This window comes from Podarcis tiliguerta, assembly GCF_965153285.1.
Source record: "Podarcis tiliguerta genome assembly, chromosome: 2".
Classification (NCBI taxonomy): domain Eukaryota; kingdom Metazoa; phylum Chordata; class Lepidosauria; order Squamata; family Lacertidae; genus Podarcis; species Podarcis tiliguerta.
The window spans coordinates 112,221,242-112,233,848 of record NC_139535.1 but is presented as its reverse complement, the minus strand read 5'-3'; the positions used below and the strand labels follow the sequence as shown (position 1 = coordinate 112,233,848).

General features: G+C 46.1%; 2 protein-coding genes across 2 annotated transcripts in view; both read left to right on the top strand.

Moving 5' to 3' along the window:
* The window catches only part of PFKM (phosphofructokinase, muscle), a 39,144-nt gene extending 27,080 nt beyond the window's left edge, over window positions 1-12,064 (top strand). Inside the window, exons 13-22 of the mRNA XM_083427459.1 lie at window positions 370-516; window positions 639-709; window positions 2,648-2,735; window positions 3,459-3,611; window positions 5,146-5,310; window positions 6,668-6,729; window positions 7,883-7,994; window positions 9,492-9,591; window positions 10,905-11,010; window positions 11,335-12,064. Coding sequence (XP_083283585.1) covers window positions 370-516; window positions 639-709; window positions 2,648-2,735; window positions 3,459-3,611; window positions 5,146-5,310; window positions 6,668-6,729; window positions 7,883-7,994; window positions 9,492-9,591; window positions 10,905-11,010; window positions 11,335-11,482 — 1,152 coding nt within the window. The 3' untranslated portion in view covers window positions 11,483-12,064. The remainder of the gene's footprint in view (window positions 1-369; window positions 517-638; window positions 710-2,647; window positions 2,736-3,458; window positions 3,612-5,145; window positions 5,311-6,667; window positions 6,730-7,882; window positions 7,995-9,491; window positions 9,592-10,904; window positions 11,011-11,334) is intronic.
* The window catches only part of CSAD (cysteine sulfinic acid decarboxylase), a 742,174-nt gene that overhangs the window by 203,620 nt on the left and 525,947 nt on the right, over window positions 1-12,607 (top strand). The gene's annotated exons all lie outside the window — the stretch shown is intronic.

The following is a 12,607-nucleotide window of genomic DNA, read 5'->3' as shown; positions in this document are numbered from 1 at the left end:
TTGCGGTTTTTTCGTCTTGCGAAGCAAGCCCATTAGCGGATTAGCGCTATTAGCGCTATTAGCAGTTTAAGGGCTATAAACGGCTATTAAAGGCTTAAGGGATTAGCGGATTAGCTGCTAAAAGGCTATTAGCAGCTTAGCGCTTTAGAAAAAGGGGTTGGGGAGCGGGGAAAAAACTCAAAAATCGCAAGACATTTTCGTCTTGCGAAGCAAGCCCATAGGGAAATTCGTCCTGCAAAGCACCTCTGAAAACAGAAAACCCTTTCGTCTTGCGGGTTTTCCATCTTGCGAGGCATTCGTCTTGCGGGGCACCACTGTACACCCAAAGCCCTCTCTGACTTCATCCCCAATCCTTTTCTTTCTCTGCAGAGTGGCTACAACCTGGCAGTGATGAATGTAGGTGCACCAGCAGCTGGCATGAATGCAGCCGTGAGGTCTACTGTTAGAATTGGATTGATCCACGGCCATAGGATGTTGGCTATTCACGATGGGTTTGAAGGCCTGGCCGAAGGAAAGGTATTTGTTTTGTTTAGCTGAGGGACTAATACTCTCTTCTAAGAGAGCTCCACAATTGCCAGTGGCTCAGGAAAGAGCTGCTTTGAGCTAAAGAAACCCTTTCGTCCATCCTTCCTCTCCAGATTGAAGAAATTGGATGGGGAGGAGTCGGCGGCTGGACCGGGAGAGGTGGATCGAGTCTTGGAACCAAAAGGTATTATGACGGGGAGAGGTGTCCATGGATCGGTGTACTCTGTGTTTAAAATAAACACAACTGCTAAGAAAAAATAAAATAATAAAAATAATAAAAAATAAACACAGCTGGTATACATAGCCGAGGAAAACTTTTTCCTGTTATAAAATTGAAAAAAACACATGTCCCTTTTATAGCTTTCATAGAATCATAGAGTTGGAAGAGACCACCAGGGCCATCAAGTCCAACCCCCTGCCAAGCAGGAAACACCATCAGAGCACTCCTGACATATGGCTGTCAAGCCTCTGCTTAAAGACCTCCAAAGAAGGAGACTCCACCACACTCCTTGGCAGCAAATTCCACTGTCAAACAGCTCTTACTGTCAGGAAGTTCTTCCTAATGTTTAGGTGGAATCTTCTTTCTTGTAGTTTGGATCCATTGCTCCGTGTCTGCTTCTCTGGAGCAGCAGAAAACAACCTTTCTCCCTCCTCTATGTGACATCCTTTTATATATTTGAACATGGCTATCATATCACCTTTAAGCAGAGGTGGCTAACTTGTGGCCCTCCTGATATTCCTGGATTCCAACTCAGTATGGTCACTGGTTAAGGATGATGGGAGTTGTAGTCCAGCAAAAACAAACAAACAAACAAACGTGGAGGGCAACAGGTTAGTCACCCCTGCCTAATTATTTACTTTTAGAGTGTGGAATAGCCACAGGAGACAATTCTCCATATTTCTACAGGAGACACTGTACTCCTGGTTGGAAGAAGACAAGCTCAAAGAATTGATTTGTGTAAGAATGCAGCCAGCAGCCTCCTCAGAGGCATTTGTATATGGGTAGTGTGACTGGATGCTCCAGTGATGCTGGATGCAGAGGCAAAACAGAATTACCTCAGTCAGCGGAGGCTGATTGGAAAGAGCAGTGACTCATGCAGAGATGCATCAGGCAGCCTCCACTGAAGCTGAGAAGTTCTTCGGTGACTGCATCAGGAATATTTGAAAGCTCATATCATATCCTTTGCTGAAGCACAGCAGAATTGCCCATCCCCCTGCAGAGGCTAACTGTCTGGAAAATGAGAGTTACTGGGGATAATATAAAAGGATGTCACATAGAGGAGGGAGAAAGGTTGTTTTCTGCTGCTCCAGAGAAGCGGACATGGAGCAATGGATCCAAACTACAAGAAAGAAGATTCCACCTAAACATTAGGAAGAACTTCCTGACAGTAAGAGCTGTTCGACAGTGGAATTTGCTGCCAAGGAGTGTGGTGGAGTCTCCTTCTTTGGAGGTCTTTAAGCAGAGGCTTGACAACCATATGTCAGGAGTGCTCTGATGGTGTTTCCTGCTTGGCAGGGGGTTGGACTCGATGGCCCTTGTGGTCTCTTCCAACTCTATGATTCTGTGATTCTATGATTCTATGATTTAATGGAACTTTCAGTGAGTGAAATCAAAAGGTACCATCGCCTGCCTCCCAAGACTTACTGAATCAGAGCGATTCCTGAATTCTCAGGGGTGTTTTTCTAGCTGGCATGGCCGGTGCTCCTGTCCAAGCCCTTGTCTTGCCATGGAAAGGTGAGATAAGTTTGGCTGTTGACAAGACCCTTCCTATGTGACCTCTTCGTCTGTAGGGAGTCTGAAAGACTTCTTGGTTCTTTGAGGGGCTCCTGGCAATGCAGCTGACCAGATGATGGCTGGGGCAGAGGTGGCACAGACGACAGAACAGGAGTTCGCCATCGTGTCTACCATGTGGTAGTGACACCCATCTTGTATTTGTGCCTCTCATTTTTTTTGCCCAAGTGCAATACTTTACATTTCTCCCTGTTGTTTTAGTTGTTGGCGTGGATTTTGTTATTTTAATTACTGCTTTATAATACCTGCATTTTTTGCTTGATGTTAACCATCCGAATGAATAAGAGATTAAACAAAAACGGAGTGCTAATTCTTCTTCTACAACAACAGGACTCTACCTAAGAAGTACTTTGAGCAAATCAGCAACAACATCGCCAGTTTTAACATCCATGGACTCATCATAATTGGTGGCTTTGAGGTAGGTCTCTGGCATGCCTTAGACTCTTTAGAGCACAAGATCTATAACAGAAGTAAAGCACTGTTGATAGGATTAACAGACTGTTGAATGAGTATGTCAGTTTTCACATTCCACAGAACATTCCTATAGGCACAACATGACAGCCATTGACAGTGGACAGGAAGAAGCACTCTCTGTCCAACAACCAAATCCTAAGATAGTCAGGTTATGGCTGGGATGGAGAACTGCCCAGATGCTGCTGGACTCCCAACTCCCATTGGCCACAGGTAGCATGGTCATTGGCCAGGGATGATGGGAGATACAGTCCAACCAGTGGCGGAGGAACCCTCTCCGGCACCCGGGGCAGGATGAACCGCCCAGTTGCGCATGCGTGACGTCTGTATGGACTGTACACGCACAGCATCCCATACGGACTGTGCACGCTGTCCATACGGGCGTCTGTACAGGCTGCACATGTGCGGCAACCCGTACAGACTGCACATGCGCAGCAGCCCATATGGTCGCTGTGCGAGAGGGGTGCCCATACTGACTGTGCACACCCTCAGCCGCTCTACAGCTCGGGAGAGGCAGGGCCCGTCTTGTCAACCCCCCCCAGAGTGGCAACCCGGGACAGCCCGCCCCCTCCGCCCCCCACTTTGTGCACCCTTGAGTCCAACAACATCTGGAGGGCCACAGTTTCCTCATCTTAATAATGGAGGCTTTCTTCTTTTCCCCTTTCCGTAGGCTTTCACCGGCAGCCTGGAGTTGATTGAAGGCCGAGCCAAGTTTGAAGAGCTCTGTATCCCACTCTGTGTTATTCCTGCCACCGTCTCCAACAACGTTCCTGGCTCTGACTTCAGCATCGGTGCAGACACAGCCCTCAACACCATCACATCAGTAAGGCATTCATTGGCATCCAAGCTCAATGAATTTCAATACATGCGGGGCCGAGTGGGGTGTGGCAGCTGCCTAACATAGTGTTTTGTGGTGCAACAGCATAGGTAGCTGCCTTATAACTGAGTCAGACTATGGGTCCATCTAGTTTACTAGTGTCGAAACTGGCTGGCAGTGGTTCTCCAGGAGTAGAAATACACTGTGCGAATTTGGAGGATTTTCATAGGCTGCTGAGATCAGCTTTTTGTGATGCAAAATTTGGTTGTTATTCCTTAGGCATCTCTGATTAAAAGACACGCCTGCCTGATAAAACCCTGGATAGGTGCTGCCAGCCAGAATAGACAGTTCAATGGTCAAATTTGGTATTCGGCAGTGTCATGTCTTCAGAAGCAATAGGGAGGGGCCGTAGCTCATTGGCAGTGTGTGTGCTTGGCTTGCCAAAGGTTTTAGGTTGGTCCCTGCCACGTTCAGCTCAGAGGATATTGGGTGATGGGGAAGACCCCTTCTTTGCCACAAAATCTTGGGAGGGCAGCTATCAGTCAAGAGAAGGCAGCATGTCTGACTCAGTCCGAGACAGTTGTTGTACATTTACAGTGGTGCCTCGCAAGACGAAAAGAATCCGTTCCGCGAGTCTCTTCGTCTTGCGGTTTTTTTCGTCTTGCGAAGCAAGCCCATTAGCGGATTAGCGCTATTAGCGGTTTAGCGGCTATTAGCGGCTATTAAGGGATTAGCGGCTATTAAGGGATTAGCGGATTACAGTAGCTGCTAAAAGGCTATTAGCGGCTTAGTGGATCAGCTGATAAGCGGCTTAGATCAGCTGTTAAGCGGCTTAGCATCAGCTGTTAAGCGGCTTAGAGAACAGCTATTAAGCGGCTTAGGGGCTGGGGGAAAGGGGGGGAGGGGGGGAAAACCCGCAGAACTCGCAAGACATTTTCGTCTTGCGAAGCAAGCCCATAGCAAATTCATTTTGCAAAGCACCTCCAAAACGGAAAACCCTTTCGTCTAGCGGGTTTTCCGTCTTGCGAGGCATTCGTCTTGCGGGGCACCACTGTATATGTTTATATATTTTAGGGATGCGGGTGGCGCTGTGGTCTAAACCACAGAGCCTAGGGCTTGCCGATCGGAAGGTTGGCAGTTCAAATCCCTGCGACGGGGTGAGCTCCCGTTGCTCGGTCCCTGCTCCTGCCAACCTATCAGTTCGAAAGCGCATCAAAGTGCAAGTAGATAAATAGGTACCGCTTCGGCGGGAAGGTAAACAGCGTTTCCATGTGCTGCTCTGGTTCGCCAGAAGCAGCTTAGTCATGCTGGCCACATGACCCGGAAGCTGTCTGTGGCCAAACACCGGCTCCCTTAGCCTATAGAGCGAGATGAGTGCGTAACCCCAGAGTCATCTGTGACTGGACCTAACGGTCAGGGGTCCCTTTACCTTTTATCTTCTTTTAACTTGCAAACATAAGAGTTGCCAAAAAGTTATACAGCGAACATGCCCCATTCTGTCTTTCTGAGCAAGATGCCATTTGTTTGTTTAATTCCCTAGACTTGTGACCGTATCAAACAGTCTGCGGCTGGCACCAAGAGGCGGGTGTTCATCATTGAGACCATGGGAGGATATTGCGGCTACCTGGCTACCATGGCGGGACTGGCTGCTGGAGCAGATGCAGCCTATATTTATGAAGATCCTTTCACCATCCATGACTTGGAAGTGAGAACCATTTGCAGAGGCCAGAGGCGGTTGTTTCCTTTTTGAAAGCTTCTGGGAGAGCAGCATAGTCTAGATTGAGTTCCTCTCTCCACTCTTAGCAGCCTCTGCTGTAAATACCTGAATAGTCATTCCAAAATTGTGCCCTGGGGCAACACCAGTATGATGTGAGAGGACTGCTTGTGTGCCATGAAAATAAATTAGAGGAGCGTTCCCGCATAGGTGTTCCTGCCTTCACTGGAAGCAGGTAATTCTGTCTAGTCTCTGCTTTGGATGTGACTGGTGTTCAATCACTCCCAAGAGAAGAACACAGCAGAATTGCCTCTTACAATCACTTCCAATTCAGACTCTCATTTACAGAATTGCCTGTCTACAGAAAAGGCTGCCTGTTGTATCTCTGCATGAGTCACTTCTTTAGGCTTGCTCCAAAGGCAATGACTCATGCATAAACACAGGGGCTAATCTTCTTTAAGAATGGGCAATTCCTACTCTTGCATACTCTACAAGCCAATGTTTTCAGAGGCAAGAGTGAAAATACCGTATTTTTCGCTCTATAAGGCGCACCAGACCACAAGACGCACCTAGTTTTTGGAGGAGGAAAACAAGAAAAAAATATTCTGAATCGCAGAAGCCAGAACAGCAAGAGGGATCGCTGCACAGCGGGGATTGCTGTGCAGCCTGCATTCGCTCCATAATACGCACACACATTTCTCCTTACTTTTTAGGAGGGGAAAAGTGAGCCTTATAGAGCACAAAATATGGTACATACCTATAGTTTTCATTCAGGAGGAAAGTGAGCCTCAGGCATCTCACAGTGTAACACTTTGCAACTGTATGTGCAGATGACAAACATGTGAAGTCACTAATGTGAATAGTTTTGAATCTGTGATTTGACTTTATTAAGTGGGTTAATCTTACTCCTTTCATATTCACAATCCAAAACATGACGTCACGGGCTTTAGTGCAAAGTTTGCATATCCCACCTTCGCACAGGAAAGTCTTTCCAGGAATACAGTGGTACCTCGGGTTAAGTACTTAATTCCTTCCAGAGGTCCGTTCTTAACCTTAAATTGTTCTTAACCTGACGCACCTCCAGTGCTGCGCCGCTTGAGCACGATTTCTGTTCTCATCCTGAAGCAAAGTTCTTAACCTGAAGCACTATTCCTGGGTTAGCGGAGTCTGTAACCTGAAGCGTATGTAACCTGAAGCGTACCACTGTACTCCTTTATAGAAAATAAGTCTTGACTGTATGATGGTGGGGACTGCAACTTGGCAGCAAAAGCTACGATAGCTGGGAGATGTGCTCACGTGTAGTTTCAGAGACGGAAAGTGAAACCATGATTCTCTCTTTGGTAAACAGATGAATGTGGAGCATCTGACTGAGAAAATGAAGACCACAGTGAAGAGAGGTCTCATATTGAGGTATCTTACTAGGCTTAGCCATCAAACAGCTGGGGATTGGATGCTCAGAAATGGTTTCTGTTAGCTAAAAAGAGTGAAGATGCGCAATACCATTGTAGGAGTGGTGGAAGCCGTTTTCTTCTTCTTTTAAGCTTTAACCATGTATGCTTATAACTTTCTATTCTGAGCTGGCTTCTAAAACAACATTGGTTCTGCAGCTTTTCAGATAAGGAAGCAATTGTTGCTCCAGAGTTTCCAGTATGTTTTCCAGGCACTCGTTGCAAAAAAGAAGACTGATTTGGGGGAGGAAATGCATTTTTTGCTCCAAGCGAGCTTTAACTGCACAATCTGAATGTGCCAATATGTGATGTAATCCCACCCCAGAATAACAACAATCTGGAAGTGCTCCAAGACGTAGAATTTCAGAATGAGAGGTGATCTAAGTGATTAGTCGCAAGATTCTGCCGTAAGATAAGATTGTCCATTCCTAATGTATTTGTTAATGTATATATATATCTATATATCTATATATATATATATATATCATACCTGTACCCCACCCATCATCTATGTAGTGGCTGAGTAAATAGGACTCATTTTGTTTTACCCTCACAACTTAACCTTTGAAGTACATTATGCTGAGAGAAATTTGCCCAAGAGTGGTGTGGAACTTCATGGCAAACTAAAGGAATTTGCACCTGGGTCTCCCATCACTGCCAGGACCACACTGACTTTCGCTTATACTAGAAGAGAAAGCAGGCTCTGGTCAGAATAAAATTATGGTGGGCAGAAGCAGTTTATTATGGAGCAATAATGCATTTCCAGTATAAACAGGCCGCAGAACAAGGGAAATATTTAGTCCGTTAAGCTGTAGGGCCCACTAGCCAATCAGACAAATGGATGTGAATCCTACATTCATACAAAATACAGAAAATTCTACACACACACACAGCGTCCCTCCACCCAACCAGCCAAGCAAGAGGCATTATCGCAGTACAATGACACATTCCAGCCAGGCTAAAGTAGTTGAGGAGAGCTCAACTCACCTGAGGCTTCCCCCCATCCCTTAGCACAGTGTTCTAACATTCCATCTCTTTTCTTTTAAAGCTAGTTCTCAATCAGTGTAGACCTGTCTTCCTGCCTCATCCATACTGGGTGTGTTCTTTGTTTCTAGGAATGAAAAGTGCAATGAGCACTATAACACCGAGTTCATATACAACTTGTATTCTGAGGAAGGGAAAGGCGTCTTTGACACCAGGAAGAACGTCTTGGGACACATGCAGCAGGTATGTCTGCAGCCTGGCTGTACTGCTACAGCTGGTCAAGCAAATAATACTGCTTTTAGTTCCACGAATGCAGAGAAGTTGAACTCCGGCTGAAGAGAGAAATAGACCCAAAGGCCTGGTTCCATCTAGAGGCCTCCAGTTGACCCATGCTGTCTTATGTTTTGTTCCAAAGGGAAAACACACAAACACACACAAACAGAATTCTGTCTCCCAAGCGCTCTTACAAGGCATCAGAGGTGGGAAAATGCTATTTGTTTTTACTCTTCATAGAAAGATGGCCATCTGTCATGGATGCTTTAGCTGCATGGCAGGGGGTTGGACTGGATGACCCTTGGGTCCCTTCCAATTCTATGATTCTATAAGAAAAGGGAGGACCTCTCTCCAGCACTTGGGCAGTGGGAAATGCTGTCTCTTACCCTTTACCTGTGAAGAGCAGACAGAGGGATTTATGTCCTGATCACAGTATGGACAGAGATTTTACCACCCAGTTTCAAGTGCTGAGCACCAGGCTGCTGAGATTGGAAGATAAAGCTGGAGCGGTTGGTGGGTCGCTTGCTCTGCCAGGCTGTACAAGGCCCATAGCCACTCCCGCTGCAATCGATCTTCCATTTGGAGGCTATTTAAGCCACAGAGCCTAGGACTTGCTGATCAGAAGGTCGGCGGTTCGGTCCCTGCTCCTGCCAACCTAGCAGTTTGAAAGCACGTCAAAGTGCAAGTAGATAGGGAAAGATCTGCCCAAAAAGCTGAAAAACATCTTCATGTATGTGACAACGGCCGCAAGAATGTTAATAGCACAAGGATGGAAGACTGAAGAAACCCCAACTAAAGAAAAATTGATGGGACTATGCAGAACTGGCAAAACTGACATACAAGCTACGGGACAAGGATAACTGTGACTTTAAAGATGAATGGGAACCCTTTACAAAGTATCTGAAGACGCAACAAAGCGAACTGGACTCCTTGGCTGGTTTTGAATAAACATTCACAAACTTTTTATTGATAATAATCAGCTAAATAGTTTGAGGATCTATACAACTGTGTAACATGCAGAAAACAGCATTTTTAGAGAAATCAAAGACTGGAACTGAGGGAAGTCGGGGGTGGGTTCTGTGGGGGGAGGGAGGGGAAGGAAGGAAAAATGGGGGGGGAATAAGGATTATATGTTTCTGGATAATATGTTTTGTTTTAATTTTGAATAAAAAAGTTATTTTTTAAAAAAGTGCAAGTAGATACATAGGTACCGCTCCGGCGGGAAGGTAAATGGCGTTTCCGTGCGCTGCTCTGGTTCGCTGGAAGCGGCTTAGTCATGCTGGCCACATGACCCGGAAGCTGTACGCTGGCTCCCTCGGCCAATAAAGCGAGATGAGCGCCACAGCCCCAGAGTCGGCCACGACTGGACCTAATGGTCAGGGGTCCCTTTACCTTTACCTTTTAAGCAATTCCTGCAACTATGATTCTCAATGACAATCAAGCTGACTTTCCCTTTACACATTACAGGGCGGCTCACCAACTCCGTTTGACAGAAACTTTGGAACGAAAATGGGTGCTAAAGCGGTGGCATGGATGTCCGGCAAGATTAAAGAGTGTTCCAGGCATGGTATGTGGATGCTTTTGACTGGGTAGCCTGTTACACCAGGGGGTTAGCTATGGCTGCTGAAGAATAGGGATAGGAAAGAGAGAGAACAGAATCCAGATGTTTCTCCCTGCTGCATCATGCCATTAATGAATTTGGAAAGAGGCATCACCCTCTAAAACTGCATAGGCTACTTGTGCTATCAAAACCAGCTCAGTATTGTCCACGGATCCCTGATAGGTTGTGCTCTCTAGGGTTTTAGATGGATCTTTCCAATGGGGATCAACCAGATTAAATCTGGGATATTTTTCATGTGAACCAGGTGCACAACCACTGATCTACAGCCCTGCTTACAACTCCCTTGCTCCTGTTTTCAGGTGACTATGAGGGAGCCTTTGTGGTACCTTGGGTTAAGAACTTAATTTGTTCCGGAGGTCCGTTCTTAACCTGAAACTGTTCTTAACCTGAAGCACCACTTTAGCTAATGGGGCCTCCCGCTGCTGCCGCTGTGCGATTCCTGTTCTCATCCTGAAGCAATGTTCTTAATATTTCTGGGTTAGCAGAGTCTGTAACCTGAAGTGTCTGTAACCTGAGGTACCACTGTACTTTATAGAGTTGTGTAGAAGTTGCCCCGGGCTGTTCGGCCCTTTTAATAGCTCTCTTTTTCCCCCCCTTAGAAAAACCACGCAACACTTGCTTTTAAAGTTTAAAAATAACATGGCTTTGACTTGCTGTTCTTGCTCTTGTCGCATTGAATGTACCAGAGAGGTAGTTGATACTTACGTTACTGAAACAGATTTACATGAATTCGTATCCGAGGCTGACTGATATTTACAGACTGGCTCTGAGGCAGGCAGCAGCATAGCACAACACACTTGCTGCTCTCACAGCCAAAGCTCCACATACAGTGATAACTGAACAAACTGGGGGGGAATTGCCTCAGTATATATATTTATGACACCAGAAGATTCTATGCTGCACCATTAACCCTTTGCATAGTATTTTGGATGCAGCATTCCTACACCTTTGGCGCTGCCTCTTTTGGGGAGTTACCGATTCTGGTCTCAGTTACATTTTTAATGTTCACCTGATGTACTGTATTGTGTTTCATTACTGGCGGGTTTTTTGTTTGTTTGTTTGATTGATTTTGGAAGCCAATCTTGAAGACCCCTTGAGAGTATTATTACTGCTTTGCTAAACTATTTATTCATGTTTAGTCTGCATTTCAGAATAAAATCTTTCCAGGGTATCTTGGAATATTAAGCAATAAAAACGCAAGTCCTCATTTTTTCCAGATGATGAATTTGATGAGCATTTCCCACGATTTCTTTTTTCAGGTCGTATCTTTGCCAACAGCCCTGATTCAGCTTGCCTCCTGGGCATGCGCAGACGGGCCCTTGTATTCCAGCCCCTCGCTGAACTCAAAGAGCAGACCGATTTTGAGTAAGTGTCTCTCCTCTGTCTTGTAAACTCAAGTAAGGGAGGCTTCTGCAGTCAGGGTAATCTGCAATCCACAATATATCTGTTAGAAGTCCAAGAACCTCAATAAAAAAAATATGCAGAAGTGGTTGCTAAAGACTCCCCAAGGCTGAGCCGTTTTGCAAAGTGAACGATTGTTGCAGAGCCGTGGAATCAATTGTTCTCCAAGGCTTTCCATAGGCTTCCGATGCTGGACTATAATGGGCCTTTGAACTGCTCCAACAAGGCTCTTCTGATTTTCTTAGATGTGTCCTGAAACGCCCATGATCTCTCTTTCTCTTCCAACAGGCACCGCATCCCCAGAACACAGTGGTGGCTGAAGCTTCGTCCCATCTTGAAGATTCTTGCCAAGTACAAGATTGAGTTGGATACCTCTGAGACAGCTCAAATAGAACATATCACTCGCAAGAGAGTATCTGGAGAAGGCGCCCTGTGAACAGCTAGTAGCTCTCCCTTTTAGTTATGACACTTAAGGAGACCTCTAAAGCAAAGTATTTATTTTTTCCCAGTCCCCTTCCCCAGTTTAGCATGTCTCATCTAGTGTTTTGTGTAATGACTGGGACTGCATGCCTGCCACGAATGGAGGAGGCAACACCAAATGTCACCTAGTGCCATGTCATCTAGTGCCATATCTGCAGTATGTGAATGAATGAGTAATAGGGAAATGTATGTTATTATAGTCTACTCTTCCTTTTAGAAAGCTCAAGACCGCTGAGATGGGGGTCCTGGTGGTCTGCTATTCAGGCACCAGGTCTTCTTTTTCTTCTGCTTTACTGGTGCTTATAAGGTTAGGTGGCCCTCTGTCTGAGGGTGGAGTGGGGATTTCAAACAGGAATGGTCATTTCAGCTTAAGTTCATCATGTTGAAATCTGGACTGGACTGAATATATTATTTTGCTATCAGGCCCTCTCCTTTGAACAGTGGCAGCTACCCCAGAACCCACAGCTGGGGTAAATTATAGCTTTGTGATTCAAGCTCTTCCAAATGCTGAAAATAAAATGGGAACTGTTTCACTAGAGGTTGCTGTTTGGATCTGCCATTTCAACACCATGTTTTTTCCTTCTTCTTTTGTAACATGCGGACTGCAGGTATGGGAGATTTTAAAAAAACCAAGCAGCCAACTGGCACCCAGCATTCAAAACTTGCCAGGCACATTTTGCACCTGGCTATTAGCCACTTAAGGGACACGGGTGGCGCTGTGGGTTAAACCACAGAGCCTAGGACTTGCTGATCAGAAGGTCGGCAGTTCGAATCCCCGTGACGGAGTGAGCTCCCGTTGCTCGGTCTCTGCTCCTGCCAACTTAGCAGTTGGAAAGCATGTCAAAGTGCGAGTAGATAAATAGGTACCGCTCCGGCGGGAAGGTAAACGGCGTTTCCATGCGCTGCTCTGGTTTCGCCAGAAGCGGCTTAGTCATGCTGGCTACATGACCCGGAAGCTGTACGCCGGCTCCCTCGGCCAATAAAGCGAGATGAACCCGCAACCCCAGAGTCGGTCACGGCCGGACCTAATGGTCAGGGGTCCCTTTACCTTTATCAGCCACTTGCGACCGAGTCAAGATGC